Source organism: Hippichthys cyanospilos, chromosome 9 (genome assembly GCF_059441005.1).
Source record: "Hippichthys cyanospilos isolate Australia breed blue-spotted pipefish chromosome 9, RoL_Hcya_1.0, whole genome shotgun sequence".
Classification (NCBI taxonomy): domain Eukaryota; kingdom Metazoa; phylum Chordata; class Actinopteri; order Syngnathiformes; family Syngnathidae; genus Hippichthys; species Hippichthys cyanospilos.
This window is the reverse complement of record NC_142377.1, coordinates 12,944,968-12,966,371: the sequence shown is the minus strand read 5'-3', so window position 1 is coordinate 12,966,371 and position 21,404 is coordinate 12,944,968. Positions and strand designations below refer to the sequence as shown.

The 21,404-nt window shown below is 39.9% G+C and overlaps 2 protein-coding genes across 2 annotated transcripts; one reads left to right on the top strand and one right to left on the bottom strand.

The window, feature by feature from the left end:
- Positions 1-6,745: 6,745 nt before the first annotated feature.
- On the top strand, positions 6,746-16,294 carry LOC148418941 (leucine-rich repeat neuronal protein 1-like). Its single transcript, XM_088424461.1, has 2 exons — positions 6,746-7,021; positions 13,223-16,294. The coding sequence occupies exon 2, from the start codon at positions 13,430-13,432 to the stop codon at positions 15,575-15,577; it is 2,148 nt and encodes a 715-aa protein (XP_088280587.1). The 5' UTR covers positions 6,746-7,021; positions 13,223-13,429; the 3' UTR covers positions 15,578-16,294.
- Positions 16,295-16,619: 325 nt separating this feature from the next.
- Positions 16,620-21,148, bottom strand: sumf1 (sulfatase modifying factor 1). Its single transcript, XM_088423443.1, has 9 exons — positions 20,858-21,148; positions 19,779-19,952; positions 19,618-19,692; positions 18,707-18,789; positions 18,508-18,630; positions 18,147-18,261; positions 17,169-17,282; positions 17,028-17,087; positions 16,620-16,884 (listed from the first exon to the last, which is right to left on the bottom strand). The coding sequence occupies exons 1-9, from the start codon at positions 21,095-21,097 to the stop codon at positions 16,783-16,785; spliced, it is 1,086 nt and encodes a 361-aa protein (XP_088279569.1). The 5' UTR covers positions 21,098-21,148; the 3' UTR covers positions 16,620-16,782.
- Positions 21,149-21,404: the final 256 nt, after the last annotated feature.

Below are 21,404 nucleotides of genomic sequence, written 5' to 3'. Positions count from 1 at the left end.
TCATCCAACTGGAAAGGAGCAGCGCTTCTTTTGGAAAAATTCTCAAGGACGAATGGGAGTTTTTAAAAAGCAGTGGTAGTCAGAGAGCCTTTACGAATACAGCTGCTTCTTTAACATATTCAGTCGCCATTGAAAATGTCTGAAAAAAAGATGCTGATGCTCCAAACAGAGTGTGAACGTTATCTTTCGGATTATTTTCCCCCCTCTTGGCTGCCCAAACACGCACATACTGTAGATAGGCAGGCCCCTGTGCCAAAAGGACCACAGAAGCAAGATAAAGTGGGATTTTCAGGCAGAGCCAACAAAGAGTAGTTGTCTTTGTTCAGTGCATTGCATGAGGGAGTGGGGAACAAGGATGGAGGATGGGTGAGACGTTGCACTTTTTTTTTTGCACAAAAAAAGCCGAGAAGCAAAATTCCCCCCTCTAATCATCCACCCATTTAATGTCTCTTAAGACCCGAGTCGCAAACTGCATGTTCTTAAACTCCTCCCTGCCAACTCAGGTGGGTCGAATGGTTATTTAATAAATTAGCACCTGCACATTATTGCATTGCATGGCAAAAAAAAATCTTATCAGTGGTTCTTTGCTCATCCAAACCCTTTTAACAAATACATTACAGTTCCTTTTTTTTATTTAACATTTAATAGTTACTCATAAGATGATGACCACAAAGGGTTAAGCCACATTTAGTGCTTCAGCAGTATGAGGGAGCTGGTATCACTTTCTATTATTGAGTCCTCCGCCATTAATATAAGCTGATCTTGTTCCATGCAACAACATCAGTGTTGTCAGAAGATGCTGACTCCTGACTTTACCTCTCAATTAAATATTAATGCACACTTTAATGTGGATGGACAGTGCGCCTCAGAAGGGACTTAAGAAAGTCTGACTTAGAATATAGGCTTATATCTGGAGGTTTTCATTTCGTAGACAGGGATACAGTAAATTACAGTATATCTTTCCATGTTACAGTGGGAAATTTATTTTCAGCTACGTAGTACACAGTGGCACTTTCTATTAGCCCTATTAATAATGGAAATGCAAATTACTGTAGGTTTTCCACACTGCCCAAAAACAGATGATAGAAAAACATTTGCCCACCCTGTTCAAATGCCAGGCTTTTGAGATGTAAAAACACCAAACTAACATAAACAATTACAAAACCTTTTGCACTACTCTTTTTTTTAGGTTTTTTTTTTGAAAAGGGATTTTAAAATGGACAGCGCGGTGGAAGAGTGGTTGGCATAGCCACCTGACATGTGGAGGTTGTGTGTTTGATTTTCAACACATGTGCAACACAGCACATGTGCAACTGCATGATTTCAAGTGCTTATTTTCTAACCCCTCTCTCAAAAAGAAAAGGAGAAAAAAATCAATGTAGTTGTATGGATCAGTGGTTCTCAAAAGGGAGAATTTGGAGTACGTGAAGGCACTTCAAGGGGAGTGAAACATTTTAACAGTTTTTACAGTTACCAGCAAATCGGAATTAATGCTTTTTAATGACAGGAAGTTGTACATTTTTCTTTTCAAATTAAGAGCAAAATTATTGAAACATAAAACTCATTATTACTAAATTGTGTTATAATGCCTTTTTTTTTTTTTTTACAAATGTTTATGGAATTTGCCAGCAGACGAGCAAGAAATAACAGATATGTTGCCACATGACCTACGGTATCTTCTGGAGTGGTTAATTAAAATAATCCTACTATAGATGTCACAAAAAATGTAATTCCAAAGTATATCAAATTGGACAGGAATGGCACAAAACTGTTTTTTTTATTTTGTTTTCATCTGACAATGCTTTGTATTGGTTAGGAGGTACTTGGCTGAAAAATATGTCACGGGGTAAAATAGGGTGAGATATAGATAATAGTTTGGACATAGGAATGTTACTCTGATAAAGAATCACACAGAAGCTGCAATCTGATTGGACAAAAACTATGTAATGATAAACCATAAACGAGGCTACGCAGCCAAGTCACATGTTATTGAATGAAGACACAAGAATGATGAAAATAAATGTATAAGACGTATATAAATGTATACAAAAATTTAAATACTGGTCAGTGGTTTTGATTATATTCGGGCCTTCAGAGAGGGCCTTGAAGGCGCTGATGGCACACCACTGCTCGGTATATATTTGAATATTCTCATGTGACAAAGAAATGAATGTCAAATCCCAAGAGGCTAGGAGAAATTGCTTTCGTAATTAAAAAGAGATCTAGAGATGTTGTTAAGTGTCTCTGATTGGGGGTGGAATAGCATCACCAACGTGTACCGCAGACTAATATGAAGTGACATGCGTGGCAGTAGTCGGGACCTCATCACCTCTGAAGCTATTAAGACCAACTCCCATGAGGCGGTCAACACTCCAACAGATCTCCCAAAATGGAGTTGCGCTTGGTGCCATTTCGTTTTTTAATGACTAACAGTTTACACAGAGCTGAGGACTTACAGAAATAGGACCAATATAAACAGGTCATCTACAGTATTCTGGAGTTTCTGCTTCTCTGCGTTGCATACAGTATGACTACTGTGCAAATGACTAAAATTGACACATCAAGTGTGTGAATGATATAAATAAATGTAATAAAGATTGATAAAAGCAAGCAGGAGAACAATAAAGATACAAGCTTCAAACTGTGTTGCAACCCGATGCAATAAATTCAACCCCCACAAAGCTTATAAGCTTCAATTTGTTTGGAGAGCTGCTGATTCGACTCAACCGGGGGGTTGTGTTGCAGCTGTTGCGCTGTTTTGTTAGGTTGGATTTCATTAGATGGTAAGGTGAGACCGTTTCAGGGTCCACACTTTGCAGCAACTTCTGCAACATTTGTCAACTGCGAGCTTTAATGCCTGCCAGAGGGTACAGAAGTTAACGGGAACACTATACGGGCGACTTTAGCGGCATAGTGGAAAAGCTGTGACATTTCCAGGGGCAAGCATCTGCTGTAGTCACATCCGAGAGCGGCCTCAAGCTGTTTTGATCCACGCCTTTTAACTTGGAGTTTAATCAGATCGGCAAAGAAAGAGGGGCTTGTTTGTCCTATAAGTAATAGTGTTTTTACACAAGGGAAACAGCATGTTCTTTTCCGTTATTTGAAAGAAGTGTTTGTAATTCATGTTCTGGCAATATCCATCCCCTTTCGACTTAGTAGCTCATGAGGCCTGACAAAGAAAACGGCACCTCGTCTTTGCGTCAGATGAGCGCGAAGCTGCAAAATGATGAGACGCCTTGTGAGAGGTAAAGCAGGGGACACGCGTTTCCATCGAACTCCCTTCCCCAGTTGGCCATGTGGCAGGAACTGTGTGATCAGAGATCTAATAAAGAGGAAGATATGCTGCAGCTCCTTTCTTAGAAGGGAGTCGTTGCCGTGGCAACCGCACCCCTTGCATCGCAGCTTAATAGTGGGAAATTAGGATTTGCCCTGCTGCTACTCTCAGACCAACTTTGAGCTGCACTCCTGTTGCAGAAAGATATGAGCTGCTCCTACTGGGCCACCAGCAAAACCAGGGAGGGAGTGGGACTGATTTTCAGACCAGGTGTTTAATGGCTCAGATTATCTCGCTTAAAATTCACAATTATGCACGTGTGCAAAGTAGGCGCGTGTGTGTACAGAGTAAGCTCGCACAACTAATAGCCATGAACTTATGCTCGCGACCTTCTCAGATGTCATTGCTTAGCATACCACAGTCATGAAATAAAATACCATTGAATAATCAAGTAACCAATTCACACCTATTTTTTTAAGCTACCACCATGCATCGTATATAGATTAAAGTGAAGTTAATGAATAGTTAACATCAATACCTCAATATTAATTTTCGCTGACATACAGTAAGCCTGGTTTTGTGAAAACGCATCACATTTCATTTTCTCACTTCTGATAATTTACTAAGGTTGAACGGGGGTTGAGGGGAGATGATATAATTACTCATTGTCATCTTCTAAACATAAATTATTAGAGACCAACTCATTTTGCCTGTGCTACATAGATGAAAAATGCGACAAGCATTAGCGAGCTAGCGATTACATTTAAAGTCAACAAACAACAACTACCTGTACCATTATTACAATTTTCATTTAATTCTAAATTGTACCTTAATTCAATCTTACATTTAAATTTTTAAAAGTAGGAAAAAATAAATAAATAAAAAATCCAGAAATGTTACCTGTGTTCCAGCAGAAAAGTACATTCCTGGTACAAGCAAAAAAGTTGGATTCACTTTTTATTTTTTTTTTTTGTATGTTGTGAAGGGAGCAAAAAAAAAAATTATGATCTGCAATACGGCTATCAATTTTTAGCTGTTTATGCTTGGATCGCCAACAAGAGAAACATGAGACAAAAATAATGTGTGTGCATATTGCTACTTATACAACCCACAAATCACAACATAATCATGTTAAACTGCTAATTTAAAATGCAAAAAATGCTAATTTGTGACAGACTCATTCATTTAAATGCTATAATGTCTGACAAGCTTCTTTTGGCAACGAAGCGATACAGATGTAAATTTTCAATAAAGAAGGCCTACTCAAATGTATCTAACCTAACAATATTCATGATTTATTGTTGAAAATAAAACATAGACTTTCATTCTTGAGATGACATTTTGTGGGTTGAAGAAGGGGAGTTGCACAACACTTTTCAGGCATTTGACATTTCTAAGAGAGTTAAAAAACTTGCATTTTAGGTTGGTTGATGATTTGTCAGTATAAGAAAACACATGCAGAGTTGACCTAAAATTCCTATTGATTTGTAAAACAATTATTGTAGTTCAAATGATTAGAATCATTTACGAGCTCCTGCAGAGCTTGGGAATGAGCTAATCATTTGAATCAGGTGTGTTGAGCAGAGAAAACTGGAAAACATTCAGGATACCGCCCCTCCAGGACTGGAGTTCCACACCTATGCTGCAGGACACATCTAAACAAACGGCCTTTTAGTTACTCTTTCACATCAATAAATAATTTAGAGTCCACCTAACCTATTAAACTTGTTTGAGGGAGGATGGAGGAAAGAGGAGTAGAATGCCCGTCCTTCTTAACGCTGCACATATGTTGCCACGGCGATTCAAAATCCGAGCTCCTGACTGTATTACTGATCATTGGCCTTATGCTGTATGTCTCCCATTTTAAGAGTAAAACATATGTTAAATTAAAAGGTGGGATTTTGGAGCTTGCATGTGAGCAGTTGCTCTTTTGATATAAACCGGTGTTTAGTTTCAATAAATCTTAAGGATCAATGAGTGATTTAAGTTTTTAATCTGATCTTGACTGATAAGAAGCATTGCAGTTAAGAGAAAGATATTTCCCTATTTTGATGACAGCAGTACTTTAAAGGTCAGCGTATCAACTTTATCGCTGCATCGGCATCTTTGCGCTTAACTACTCATTTATTCAAGCTGTGTCTTTAAGTTCATCCTGTCTGCATGAGATGTCAAGGCCGTTTAAAACACATGCAAACAACAATATGTCTGGATGTAATTTTACAAAACAAGTCCAATTAATTTGCACATTCCACTTATTCGGTTCGGTCTCTCCTCCCTCTCTTTCTTCTCTGGCTACACTGTAGAAGAAAAAAAGCAGTCGGGTCGGTCCCAAAGCTGCAGCTCAGACAGTAAATGATAAAACGCTGTCATTTCTCTGTTCCCCTCAGAGTCGAGGAAGCCGAGGAGGAAGAAGCCAAACAAGTGACAGCTCCGACAGAAAAAGGCATTTCTCTCTCGTGCTTTCTGTTTCAAGGGTGCATGCGCTCTCAATCCTTTTGTCTTATCTGGCCAAAAATCTGCTTGCTGTCAAATTATGTAGGCCTGCTTGTTTTATTTGTCCATTGACACCACAAAACTACACTGCCCACTACACTTCCATGTAACTGTCTCCTTGGTGCAACAAGCATTGCTAAAAAGTAGACAGACAGCAGTTGCAAGCAGAAGCTTTGTGTGAACTTGAAAATGCAAAGGCTGTCCGATTAAAAAATGCAATAAGTTAAACAGCCGGTTATTAATATCTCTGCTGTGGCTGTTAATATTCGTCTACTAGAACGGTTTGCTGCAGGGATGTCAATCTCATTTTAGCTCGGGGGGCACACGGAGGAATAAGTATTCTTATGTAGGCTGAACTGGTAAAATAATGGCATATGTCTGAATCAATTTGTGTCTTGTAAATGTAGATTTATGCTAAGTGGTTTCACAAAATGTTTTTTGAACAACAACGTTTTCTCAGCTATTTGCTTAGAAACCGATGATTTTGGTGTGTGCTAAACAACTGTCCAAAAAAGTTATTTAATATTTATATGTAAATGTATGAAAATAAGAGATTGCCCTCAATTAAGTCCACATCTTTTGAGTATGATTCTCTCTGCACGTTTATTAAACAAATAAACTTTATGCTAGATATACAAGTTCTGATTCTGGATTGGCACGTGTTTCCCAAAACTAAACTAAACACAATGAAATAGCACTCACAGCTTGTTGGTTTTGAACCAAAGAACAAAGTGACATTGAGACACGAATCCAAGTTAAACCAATTAGTGAAAAATCACAAGTTGTAGCCCACTAAAAATAATCTAATTAAATCTGTGTTCCTCTTCTCCTCAAAAAGCCTCGAGCAAAAAACCTTGGCACGTAAACACATCATGAACATTCATACAAGGATGTACTTAAGTAGCTACTCTATTGGCTCGTCCAGCCAATGGCTCCGCTATTCCTCCCTAAATAAATTCTCATGCTCGGACGCGTATAGGGAGGGACTTTTTGTTCCCATGGTGTCGGGAAGAGAGCAGATGGTGAGGCTGCACTGGTACCGGTGTCGGTGTCAGACGCGTCTCAGTACGGCTGACCTGCAGCAAGCAGATGCTCGTCGCTGCACTTTCGCCGTACGAAGGATTTATTTGACCGATTCCTCTTCTTAAAAGTTGCTGAAATTTGTGCATCTCGTCGGACCGTCATCGTCATCATCCTCAGTCTAGAGGAGCTGCGGATGTTGCATGGGTCACAACGTTCGTCTCGGCGCTTAAGGTGAGAACAACGTGCGTATTTATGCTCAGAAATGAAACACACTTTAGATTGGAAGCAATGTGTACATTTTATCGACAAAGTTAGTCATTTTTTGATTGGATTTTCTTCATATTATACATTGAAAAATTATATCTTTTTTTTTTACAATGCGTCCTAGATGATCCTCGTGTAGCGCATGGACGCTGCACATAAACACATTTTTTATTGGAACCAAAATATTATAGGCTATTTGGCACACATAGTCATAAAATAGCATGAATTAGAAGAAATACATTTGTTATCAATCTATGAATTCTTCTGCTATAATAATGTTCACGAGGGTGAAAAGTCCATAAAACATTTTCAAGGGCATTACGTGTCGATATAATTGTTATGAAGCTTTGTGTTCAGAGGGAGCAAGACAAAGAACGTGCAACTGCAGTGTTATTTCAACGGTTAGACTGTTTATTTAATGGAATCACTTAATGAATTAAGATATCAAACACGTGCCTTATTCTTCTTGTCTACCGTCTTGACATTTTAAGTGCACCGACTCTGTGATTACACTTGCAATGCACAAAACTGCAATGTCAGAGTGCAGCCGAAACAGTTGACTAACAACTATGGTGAGCATCAGAACCATTTGCATGCCTATGAGAACAGAATGGCTTGCCAAAATTTTGGCAGATGTCAGCGATGAATCCTGAAGACAGAGTGCAGACATTTATGGGAGAGTGCTGTACAGGGATCACCTTTGTCAAGTGTCTATTGTTTAATTACACCAGTTACTACAACATATAATAGACAAAAAGTGGATTCGATTGTTCATTTCAAATTGAAAAAAGAAATGTGAAGTTGTTTTATCCTCTCAAGATTGACTACAACAAAACAACTTTGTCGAGACCAGTGGTTTAGCAAATCCAGAACATATATTGTTTAAGATCATTTGGATGTGCAGCCCTATAATACTTAACAAAATAAAGGCATGCAACATTTTGCAAAGCGGTTACCATAACACAATTCAGCAATGAGTTACTTCATGTAACAACTAATTTCCTCTTAATTTGTTGTACAATCTCACATACTACCTGAGGTGCCTTCACACACCCCCAGGTGTTGAAAAGTCATCACTACAACACAATTTACCAAGAAGTTGTTTCATGTTCTAGTTAATTTGCTCTTGATTTGAAAAGAAAAACAACTTCCTGTCTCGTCATTAAAAACCATTCCATTTGATTTGCTGAAACCTTTAGAAACCCTGTTGAAAGCTCAAAATTTGAGAACCACTGGTCTAGACAACAAAAGGAAACCTACAAGTCACCGTCCATGGGTGACAAGAGTTACAACGTCCATGCATTCAGTTAGTAACACGGTTTGTGTCTATTTATTGGGCCATTGTTTTCACAATGATGCTTATTGGAATAGAGACAAAGAAACAAAAACTGAGTTTTTTTTGTGCCAAAGTCAACAAAGGAGAAAACATATCTAACTCAAGTATAAAATCGGTTGTGTATAACAGAGAAATAAGTTTTGCTCCGCCACTATCTTTCACTTAAACTGGGAAGGAGGTGTGAAGATTGACTAATCATACTGCATCTTAATTTTTGAATTGAGTTGCAAAGAGCTCTCCCTTAATTTCATGGCATGGTCTTTTCATATTGGTCCATCTGTCTTCCCCTATGACCTTCCCGCTTCAGCAGAGCTGTGCATCCTCTCCCTCCTTTCAGACTAAGAGGACATGCATCTATATCTCCTGCTCAGCTCTGCAGCTCTGCCATCAGCAGCTGCACCAAAGCCTTGTGTGATGTGAAGTGAAACTCTTGCATACTAATAGAGCGCCAATACGATGTGTCTCAGGGCGGCTGGAGCTGAGACCGAATAGTGAAAACATCAGGTGGCACGGCACAATTCATCCATGATTGTGGAGCAAAATCACCCCGAAAACTGCTATGTCTTTTGATTATGTCAGTCATACGGGTTTGTGTTACATCAAGGTTCTCATTGACACACTCTTTGGCAAATCCATTACGCCCAATTTCGAGCATTAATGACCGTATTCTCATTTGGTTATGAAACTCACACGACGATGGCATAGACGTTGCCATGGTGACGGCTTGCTGGTGTGCCTGTGTGCGGCTGCTGATCCAGAAACGACTGTTTATATTTGGTGCCCGGTGAAAAGGATCCTCAGAATCAGAGTAGGGGGAAGCAGTGCCTCCCTTGTAAACATTCCATAATATGCAAAATATGGATCCAGAAATACAAATAAATGACTAAATGAACATCACAACAAGCTGTGAGTGGTAATACTGCCTGTGCAACCTCTTTTGGAGAATGTTGAGAGACCCCAAATTGAATTTATATGGCGTGAATCAGAAAAGATTCATAACATGCCCACGATTCGGTCTTGGGACGTGGTTAATATCAGTGACTGGTGAGGCATGCTGTAGTTAGATTGGTGCGTGTTATATATGTGAATGGGTTCTTGGATTAAAATCTCATAAGGATTGGCTAAGCAAAGAGAATAAATCCCTGCTGCTGGAGCATTCCATTCAAACTGTCAGTTGGATAATGTCAAGCTGTTGAAGGATTTTGCCGCCTATTGCAGTGGGTTTGTGACTGAGTGCATATCCTAACATGTGAGGCAAAAATTATTCCCGAAAAAGATCGCAATACGGTATAGTCAAAAATGATGCTAGCAAGTTGACATTACTAGCTTCACATGTCTGCCACATCTGACTGCTGCTTCAGCCTGCAGATTTAATAATAGCTTCTCGGGATACAGATGCTGCTGTATAGGCAGTGAGGGGAATTAATCTCAAACCTAATCTCTCTCTTCCCTCAGAACAAGAGTTCACAAAGGTGTTATTCCACCAAAGCCATTCTTACAGCCTTTTGCTGTATCAGGCTTCACTCCGAGAGAAATTATCCCCCAGGTTCCCACATCTCCCCTATTGATATTCTTGTCAGGTCATGAGACAAGAATGAATATTTGCTCTTGTTTCTCACATTGCACAAGAAAGAAAGTTTGGTTCATCACATCAAACTTGATTTTTAATGGCATCTAGCAATTATGCCGTGGTTCTATAATGCGAACAGATTTAACTGTGATATGTCAACCATCGGTGAAATTATTTGGTTAATTTATTTATTAAAGATGCAGTATCACGATATTTGAGACTTTCCGAAGACAAATATATGCATATAGTTAATGATATCTTACCTTTGGCACTTTAATGATTTTATCTCTTCTTAAATAGGAGGTATTTTGGTGGCTATATTTCGAACAAGAAAGTCCGGTAGAAGGGCAACATCCATGAAAAACAAAACTGATATTACCTTGGGGCATGTAAACTTACGTCCACAACTATGATTTTATGTCAAGAAATTCAAAAGTACATATGAATAGCCATTCACATTGAGAAACATAAGAAGTGAGGAGCAGAAGAAAAACGCCCTATTAAGTAACAGTCTTTATACAGCATGACTGTGCTAATCATCCAATGCAAATGGATAATCTCTATAAAACAAAGCTAACATTTTACTTCCCAGTTTTGGCCTCTCACTCAGGTGCAACTATGAGAGTTACACCAGCTCTCATTTTTAATTTTATGGCAAATCCACTCTGGTACTGGCCAAGAAGCTTCACCATGCAGTCTTCTGTAAACTTTTCTGGTGAAAGGTTTCAGCTTTTGAAAGACCAAGCAAACTCGTGTGTGTTTGGTCTGGACGGGCCGATTCACAGGAACAGCGTAGCAGCGGTGCGACTGCGTTCTTTGCATTGTGACATCATCCAGTGAAACATAGTGATTTACTCTGATTGGGCGGGGCTGGTGATGAAAGCCCAGCAAAGAGGAAGGGAGCAAAATAACATTGCAACATTGCAACATGGTTAAAAGCTACAAAAGGTTGAATTTCCATGATACACCCTCTTTAACTTAATTGGTTTGTGCTTGTTCTGTTGCTACATATATGAACAATTGAATGTGAAATTGAACACCTTTGAGATAAGTTGGCTACAAAAAGTCTGTCCTGCGAAATGTTCTTCTGGATGAATGGATAAACAGCTCTACAGAAACTCTTCAGCAACATTTAAAAGTCTTCGCAGATGAATAGAAGCTGCTACAACAGGAAAGGGTGAACCAAGTTCATATCTTCACCTATTTTCACTTCCTGCGGTGGAATGGCCAGCAGCCCCTTTAGGTATGAATGTGCTGTAGTGATTATGAAGCAGGCCATCAGTGAAATTGACCAAATGTGCCCAGCAGTGTTTCCTTGGATCAACAAGGTCAACCCAGCAGAGAGGGAGGGATGGAGGGAGGGAGGAAGAGAGAGAAAGAGAGAGAGTGAGAGAGAGTCATGCAAATAGGAATGGATGCAGACACCCACAGCGCTGCCAGACTGCCAAAAACCTGACTCCAGGTGTCACAGATTCACTGCCTCAGCATGACAACAACAATTATTCTTCTATCTCCTTGAATTTCATACCTGAGCAGCAGAAACACATTGCACGGGATATACGACTGCAGTTACACCAAAGTAGATCATAACAACAGGCAAGCAGTCTAATTAATGAGGTAGAGGAACATAATAGCTAATTTAACTGAAGCTGAGGTTTATTCACTTGGCACCCTCAGTCATAATCTAATGAGGATGCCCAGAAAGGCTGCATCTACTGTAATTGTAAGTCAAAGTATACAGTATACTGTCAATTATGACCTTTTAATGATGATTGATTTTGATGAATTTTGGTTAATTTTAGTTGAATGCAGTTATTCAGTCTCTACTGACGTACACATAGTCCACATACTGCTGTTTACAGTATATACATTTATGTATACTATAAATGGGTTAGAATGGCTCAGTGTTCGTGTGCTTGTCTTCCAAGTGGATGGCTGTGGGTCTGACCTTTTGCATGATACTGAGTACAGTACGTGCATATATATATATATATATATATATATATATATATATATATATATATATATATATATATATATATATATATATATATATATATATATATATATATATATATATATATATATATATATATATATATATTAGGACGGTGTGAGTTGTTTACTGGAAAATCTGTACTTCCAAGAACCGACTGAGCAATAAGCAATGGACATAATGGAGCTTTTAATGGCTTAAGAGCTGGATATTTCCCTCAGGAGATGAGAGGCAAAAGCTTGGAAATTGGTGCTTAGTCACAAGGTGGACATAAAAACAAACCAAAGTAATAATTCTGCTACTACTGCTGGATGGTTCAGTGAGAGTAATGTTTGTTAATAAATTCTTTGTATGACCTTGAGAGTAGTACTTACAGTAGTGGAGTTTCATTGCGAAAGTAGTGCTTGCAGAGAAAGGGGCGGACGGACGGAAGGACGGACAGGTAGGTAGGTAGGTAGGTCGGTCGGTCGGTCGATCGATCGATAGATGGATATACTGATGTGACTCTATCAACAAAATGAGCATTATCAATGCTTATATAGCTCTTAAACTCAATCTCAAATTGCAAAAATGTAGCCGGACAGTATATGTTTACTTTACTGTACAAACTGGCAGCGTTGGGATTAGGACAGTGTACCCATAGCATTGCGCTGATATTACAAAAATGCTTAGACTTCACATTTTTCTGTTTTTCTGTCATGAGCCCTGCATCATGAGCAGAAAGTGATTAGCAGTGAAGAGCTAACATTCTGTGATTATTAAGCCTGTTGTGTAATGGGCTCACAGCCATAGCTGCTGACTGTGCCACACACACTCAAGTGGATCAGTGACACTAGGCGGGTATGCACATAATCAACACTGCACTGAAAAAGCATGTTAATCTTTGCAGAGTTGGCTGTAAAAAAGCTCATTATCTAAGATACAGTTGTGTTAAATAACAGTGTTCTTTATTAATGAAGCTGTACAGCAGAGCTAATATTTGGCTGACTGAATATGTTGACGAATCATTATTTGGCATGAGGCTTAGAAGCAAAGTATGCAAATTTAGCTGGCAAACTGAGTTATCTAATCCACTGTTTTGCTAATTTGTTGTATTCGTTTTTGTTCAGGCAGCCATAGACAAGTGGTAAAAACCGTGGCCCTTAATTAAGGGACAATCAATGCAGTTCCATTCCCTGTGTACTTGCTTGCATTTTAACAATGTTGAAATGCATTTAATCTTAGTTTCAATTGTTTTTAATGTTCTTCTATATTTGTCTTCTTTAGGTTCTCATCTAGCGACAAGAAAAGGAAACATCTGGTTTTATAAATGTTCATGAGGATTCTATCAGCAAAGCGTTTATTCCGGATTGGAAGAAGGCATTTAATGATGATTGCTGGCCACGGGGAAGACAAATGCTGAATATTCCCTTCGAGCCTTTACTTTGCCGACTGGCTCCCGTTTAACCTTTGTTTGAGCAAAGAGCAGACAAGATGAAGCTTGGCTGCCTGCCTTGGCCTCCTCTACTCTGGCCGTGCATGGGCTTACTTCTGGCCTCTCAGTTGCCTGTACGTGCCACATACTGTCCTCATTTGTGTGTATGCGAGATCCGACCTTGGTTTACACCCCAGTCAACCTACAAGGAGGCGACAACTGTGGACTGCAATGACCTGAGGCTGACACGCATCCCTATCAATCTTTCAACAGAGACGCAAGTGTTACTGCTCCAAAGTAACGCCATCTCTCACACTGGGGGTGAGCTGGAAGCTCTTCAAAACCTGACCGAGTTGGACCTGTCCCAGAACAACTTCAGCTCTGTGGAAGCTGTAGGCCTCAAAAGCATGGGCCATCTTACAACGCTGCATCTGGAGGAGAATCAGATCAGCCAGCTGCAGGACAACTGCTTGGGGAATCTCTCTAACTTGCAGGAGCTCTACATTAACCATAACCTCATCGACTCCATCTCCTCTCGGGCGTTTGCCGGTCTGCACAATTTGTTGCGCCTGCACCTGAACTCCAATAAGCTTCATGTCATTGACAGCCGCTGGTTTGAAGAAACTCCTAATCTTGAGATCCTCATGATTGGCGAAAACCCAGTCATCGGCCTTTTGGACATGAACTTCAAGCCCCTCGGAAGTTTGCGAAGTTTGGTCCTGGCTGGGATGGATCTTATCGATGTTCCCCCGAATGCATTTGTAGGCCTGGACAACCTGGAGAGCATATCTTTCTATGACAACAAACTGATCCGAATCCCTCATCTGGCTCTCGAGAAAGTCCCCAATTTGAAATTTTTGGATTTAAACAAAAACCCCGTTCACAAAATCCAGGAAGGAGACTTCCGAAACATGCTTCATCTAAAAGAGTTGGGAATTAACAACATGATGGAGTTGGTGTCTGTTGATCGCTATGCTCTGGACAACCTACCTGAACTGACTAAATTAGAGGCCACAAACAACCCCAAGCTGTCTTATGTCCACCGCCTGGCCTTCAGGGACATGCCTTCCCTGGAGAGCTTGATGCTCAACAACAACGCTCTCACTGCTCTTTACCAGCATTCGGTAGAGGCATTGCCCAACCTTCGGGAGATCAGTCTGCACAGCAATCCATTGCGATGTGACTGCGTCATTCACTGGATGAGTTCCAACAAGACCTCCGTACGCTTCATGGAGCCCTTGGCCATGCTTTGCGCCTCCCCGCCCGAACTCAGGGGCCAGCGTGTTCGAGAGCTAAGATTTCTAGAGTCCTCCGAGCAGTGCATCCCGCTGATATGCCAGGACACCTTCCCGGGCCACCTCAACCTAGACCTCGGCGCGAGTGTCAGTCTGGACTGTCGGGCCGTGGCTGAGCCGGAGCCGGAGATCTACTGGGTGACGCCCCTCGGAAGCAAAATCACTATGGACACTGCGTCAGAGCACTACCACCTGAGCAGCGAGGGCACTCTGTGGCTGTCTCATGTACAGGTGGAAGACTCGGGACATTACACCTGTGTGGCCCAGAACATAGAAGGAGCTGACACCCGGGTTGCCTCGATCCGAGTGAACGGAACAATGCTTGACAGTGCTCAAGTGATGAGAATTTACGTCAAACAGACAGAGTCTCACTCCATCCTCGTCTCTTGGAAAGTCAACTCCAATGTCATGTCCTCTAACATAAAATGGGCCTCAGCTACCATGAAAATCGACAACCCGCACATCACCTATACGGCTCGTGTACCTGTTGACGTTCATGAATACAACCTCACTCATCTTCAGCCGGCCACAGAGTACGAGGTGTGCCTCACGGTTTCCAACGTCCACCTGCAGACGCACAAGTCTTGTGTAAATGTCACAACCCGGAGCGCGACCTTCGCCCTCAACCTGTCAGATCAGCACCCGAGCGCTGCCGTGCTAGCCGTCATGGCAACCGCGCTGGCCTTCCTCAGTCTGGCGACCGTCGGCATCTACACGGCCCGCAGATGGAAGAGAAAGAACTATCACCACTCCTTGAAGAAATATATGCTGAAAACCTCGTCCATCCCGCTCAATGAGCTTTACCCGCCACTCATCAACCTGTGGGAGGCTGACGGCGATAAAGACAAAGATGGCGGCAATGAGGGAAAACCTTCTCCTGTTGATACCACCCGTAGCTACTACATGTGGTGAGCATGTAGCAAGGAGGCCCGGTCGCGCCTCTTCAGCAGCACAAACAGACAAGAACTTTTGACATTTTGGAGCAAAAGTCACAAGGTTGTATTGTGGGCTTTGCTGATACGTGGCAGAGTGAACATGAAGATTTTTCGTAGTATAGCGTATCGCGCTGATTCTTTCTATGTTTTGTCTTCAAGGATGCAGCTGGATGTAGCTTCAATGTTACTTTAGTTGCTATGCTGTATCTGTGGTGCTTTTCTAACTCACTTTTATTTGGGTTAATAATACTGCAGCAGTGGCCAGGGGTCTTGTGGCAGCATTAGTAATGATGAGTCTTTTTCTTTCTGTTTTGTAAAACAGGTCAACTTTGTGAACCCATAGGTAATGGAGTTTTGTTTAAACTTCAACAAATAAAAGCTGACAGCGGGATTTAGACGTCGACATTGTCTACTGAATGTTAGCAACTGTGCAGTAATGTTGTATCAACTATACCTTTCAAATTTCGGATTGAAATAAAAATAGTATTTTAGTTTGCAGATACTTGTGATGTTAAATGCTAGAAAAACAAGCGTCGGTTAGAAGCTTTTCTTTTTTGAATTCAGTTTTCGAGCAATGATCACCTTCCTCATGAATACCGTTTTATTTTGTAAGTATTTTTAGTGCCCCCCGTCCCCACATGTAATGTTATATTGACAATGCCAGAATAAATACTTTTCTGATTCTTTTGCATAATTAGTCTTTCTTTCCCCTCATGTTTCAGTTTAGGCAGGCAAATGGAGCACATGACACGGCAATTTAAAGATTATGTGTTACATGATTTTTGCAATGGTGCGCAGATGTTCAAACACTAAAATGTGTTTTTTAAGTTAACATGTAAATCTCACAAATATGGTGTAGATGAAGTATTAGGCTGGCAGAGGATTTTTTTTTCAATAATAATTTCTAATTTATGTATTTTGTTTTGTCTTTAGTAAGTAACAGGAAAAAAACACCAGTTAAAAATACAGCACAAATATTATGCTCTTGATTACTGCTTTGAGAAATAAAGCACGGGTCATTTTGATTAAAAATATTTTTATTTATTTTTCCTAAAAAAAAAAAAAATCCACAACTATGTGGTCTTTCAGTTCTTTTTAACAACAAAGCAACCTTTACATTTAGAAATGCTGGAGCTTCATCTTAAAGAAAAAAAAATATACACAAACAAACTTAATTTCAAGTCAGTGTGGCTTTTCAGAGACGCAGCGAAAACCAAGATTGGAGGCAGAGCTGTCCGGAGTGTTCTGACTTCGTGCCGCACAGCGGTACCGGTAACAATATGACTGAGGAAATGTAAAAAAATAAATATATTTTTAAGACACAGAGGCACATAAATAAATTTAAAGACAAAACACCACTCATAAAAACCAATATAAAAAAGCAGTATACACTACAGTAAATTAATTAACAGACGTCATGGCTTTACCTTGTGACACATGTATGAGCCTCCCTTCTTTACTTTGTCAGTGCCTGATGGAGGACCTGTCTAAAACAAAAACAAAACATAAAAGATGTTACTACCAGGTGTGACATCACAAACTGTTGAAGGATGACATGATGAAGTTACCGGATTATGTTGTAGTTCAGTGGAGTGACGTACAGTCCACCAGTCTGAGGTCCATTCCCATGCATTGCCCACCATATCAAACAAACCAAAACCATTGGCGGGAAAGGACATCACCTGCAGGTGTCATGTATAGATAGACATTACATCTAATAATCAAAACCCATTTTAACAAGGTGTCCATGCAACACTAAGTCCGAGTGTGCTTAATAGAGGACATGTTGGCCTTTTCAACGATGTCTCATGTGTTGAGATGGGATACGATTAACTTTGCTATTTTGCTGAGACAAATTGGACACAAAGGTGGACATAAATCAATAGGACGGCTCTGACGATATGTAAACACATATTTTCACCTGTAAACATAATATTCAAATTCTCAACTATATATTATTAACTTTTCTCAGAGTACTGTTTAAGTATTATTTGATGGATACTTTTACACATACATGTAATGTTACTGTTCACTAGCATAAAAAACGTGGAAAAAAATGGAAGTTTAATTCTCAGGTTGAGAGCTCCCTCTATAGAGGATAAACAACAATTACAGTAATACTGGAGTATCATTACATTCTGTAAAAATGCTAGTATCACTTACAGTATATTTTCTGTGAAAATCCAAGTTCTTCGTCAGCATTCTTTGCTTCCAGTAGATTTTAAATATTACTCTCTTAAATTAATCAGTTAAAAACGACCCAATTAGGGGTCAAAAAAACAACAACAAAGGACCTACTCAATATTTGAGCAATTTTGACCCCACTTTCAAAGTTGTTTTGCAAACAACAACCCCCCAGAATGATGTACTTTGTAAAAAACAATGCAGAAAGTTATGCCAAATTTTTTGCCAAATTAGGTTGTTTTTGACCCAACTGTTTTTAGAGTTAACAAATTAATTGTAAATCAGACTTCATCTTTGCTTCAGCCAAACCGCCAACATAAGATTTATTGGCTTGAACTTTTCATTCCCAGACTCAAACTTACTGGTGAGGTTTTGACATATCCATCCTCTGCAGAATTATGGTGAGGAAACTCCCCTTGCCAGATGTTGGCATAGTGTTGCCCTTTTGGATTCAGTCGATTTCCCCAGGGATAGAGTCTGAAAAAAATGTTAATTTAATATTATTCTTAATATTTACATTATACATTATTAAAAAATAGGTCACATCAAAATGCAATCGTTTTGAACAGATGCTAATAAAATTGTTGATAATCACAACTGACCTACTTTTATTTGCATTTGGATATTAACAACAACAAAATAAGCATATGCTTCGTAATTTTGAGATCAATGCATACTGTTGATGATACAATGTTTAATCTACACAATGAGTGAACATCCAACCTGTCTTTCAAATTCCCCCTGCAGGCGTACTCCCACTCTGCCTCCGTTGGAAGCCTCTTGTTGGCCCATGTGCAGTAGGCAACAGCATCTGTCCAAGAAACATGAAGAACCGGATGATCCAACCTGAAATAGATTTTTTAAAATTAGTTTAATGTCACCAAGGTGAATTAAAAAACGGATCATAAGAGCATCTCTTTGCCTATCTGTGATATTAGAGTCAAGGCCTTCAGGTTGTCTCCAGTTTGCACCTTTGACTGGAAGCCACCAGGGGGCAGCAGCCACCTAAAAATAAAAAGATAAGCATGTAAAACCGTTTGAAAAAAGTAATGAGTAAGTTTCTTGCTCAAAACAGACAAATAAATATATGTAATAATCCACAGGTTTCAGAGCAAATTACATTCAACAAATCAAATCAAAAACCTAACCAATCCATTCTTGATTGGTAACAAAATATAAACTGGGCTATTGTTTTTCAAGACATCTCTGGTATGAGACAATTACTTGGAAAACATTTGCGGCTCACGAGCTTTGGTCTCCAGAGGACCGTTTAACAACCAATTGCAGAACACTGTTAGGGCTCCGATAGCCACAGTCAACACATACAGCATGTAGTCTGCACAACAGAGTATAAGATTTGGACACAAACAAGTAAAACAACATGAAACATTTTCAAGCGGTTTGCGCAGCTATCAGGAAACATTTGATAATTGCAAGGTGTGTCATACGGATGTCACAAAGAATTATGTTGTATCACAAAACAGCTTTACAAGCCTGATTACACAGTAAAAAATTCTCACCGATGTTTGCTTTGTGTCCTGCTGTGCTACGCTTCCTGTTACAATGTGCTGCAAATGTGCACTGGCAGCCACTTAATAAATAAATAAATAAATAAATAAATTGCAGCAAACATGCCCACAGGAAGAAGTGAGGGAAAAACAAAGCCTGTGAACTTCTCCCCCTGGTGCTGACAGCTGCAGGTTTCCATGACAACCACAATGAGAGCACGCCCATCTGTGGGCTGTTACATACTTGAGTGGCCTGCGTAAAATATTATGAGTTTGTTTTCATGTTTGGGCAATACTACAGCAGTGATATTATGGAAGTACTTACTGCTTGTGTGATTTGGCTTTTGACTGGCTCACTTAAAATTTCTTCAAAAACAAAAGAGTCCCCAAAATTCTCTGCCTGAAAGAATAACATGTGTGAGCAGCCTATATAAAAAAAAAAGAAAACAAAAAATGCATACAGTAGCCATATTGATGGATTAGCACCTCAGTCACATAGCCTGTGGCATGGGCAAAATACTGGAACTGTTGGTTGGTCACTTCCTGGATGTCCATGTAGAAAGATTCCATGTGGACCTGTCTCTGAGGGCCCTCGCCGTCAGCAGGGATAACCGGGTTGTCTGTTCCCATTAGAAATTCTCCACCAGGAATCAGCACCATCTTAGATATAGGATGTATACTTGTTAATCTTAGTGCCAAGGGAAGTTTGCAGAAGGAAGTTAGGGAATTAAACAGATTAGGAATCTTTGAAAAGGCTGGCCTTAATCTTATCTAAGAGTAATGCATACTATGCCAAAAGACACAATCATCAATGTGTCTCTTTAAATAACTTGTTTATTTAGCATATACTTGAATACTGTTGATAACTATGAAAAAAAAGCATTTACACCATGGTGTAAAAGTCCTTGCCATGTCCAAAAGTGATGAAAAAACCATCAATGACCTCCATAAAGCATTCAAAAACTGGCCACAGATAAAGTGAAACTCACTGTAATTAAATGACTGTACTGTAACGGAATCATTTTACAACACAAAGTAAATACTGTGAATAGGAAAATGGAACTGATGCTAAAGCAAACGTTCCTATAACTAAAAATGACTCTTGCAAATAAACGGCGTGATGATGCCCCTCTAAACATTCATACGGCATATAATTTGTGGAACGGATCAATAACATAATTTTAACATCAAATTATCACATTATAGTTGATCAGCGATCGTGAATAAGATGACTAATATCTAAACACGACACGCACAAATATAGTCTTCAACGCAAATTAGTGACTCCCTTATTAGTTGTCTTGACCACAAATTCAACAATTTGTCAAACAAAATGATGATGAAAATATTAGTAATCAGGCATCTTGAAAATCTTATAGCCTTGAACTAATTTATTGGTGGGCCTCTCAGCACAAGTCTTTCTTATCAGGCAAATGTGGGGAAAGGGCCTACGAGTTGCAGTTAAAAAGTATGACTAAAACGTAAGTTTGATTACTTTGAGACACCAACGGTGCCATAAATACACAGAGAGAAGCATTTGCTTTAAGAAAACTGTGGCCGATCACCTGACTTAGCATCTTCTTGTCTTCCTGTGGGTCAGCCTGCATCTCATTGGCTCTTTTGGAATATTTTACAGCCGGCTCCTCCGATGCTGTGTGTACCCCCATAACGGCATCTCTCTTCAAACTCTCACAGCCGCAACTCGCTGAAGCCGGAGAAGCGGCGGGTTCGGAATGAGCACTGCATACAAGCGCTTTGTCCAGGCAGCCCAAATAGACCATTAAAAAAGCCCAAAAGCGAAGCATTATTGCTTACTCGTCGAACATGTTGCTGACACTTCCGCAATGTCACGTGGTCAGTCAGCTGATCTTGACTAGCTTGTTATTGCGCCTCCACAGGCAGGCAGTGGTACTGAAGTTACAGTTCAATTGATGTATTTCATGCATTTTTTTTGCCCGTCTGTATTATATTAAGCAAATTTATCGCAGTGTGTCGATAGTTAAATGACATAAGTTAGTCCGCTGAATCACGCAACAAAAATCATTTAGTAGAGCTCAACAGCGGCACCGCGAGGGCAGAAGTGGTATTGTCAGTGAGCCCCTCCAGCTCCAG

Bases quoted from the DNA above. Each gene is read 5' to 3' on its own strand.
- LOC148418941 (XM_088424461.1), top strand. From the start codon at position 13,430: ATGAAGCTTGGCTGCCTGCCTTGGCCTCCTCTACTCTGGCCGTGCATG.
- sumf1 (XM_088423443.1), bottom strand. From the start codon at position 21,097: ATGCTTCGCTTTTGGGCTTTTTTAATGGTCTATTTGGGCTGCCTGGAC. The intron at 18,790-19,617 runs GTAAGTACTTCC...TTTTATTTTTAG, and splicing joins AAAGCCAAATCACACAAGCA to GTGGCTGCTGCCCCCTGGTG. The intron at 17,283-18,146 runs GTAAGTTTGAGT...TGACACCTGCAG, and splicing joins GATATGTCAAAACCTCACCA to GTGATGTCCTTTCCCGCCAA.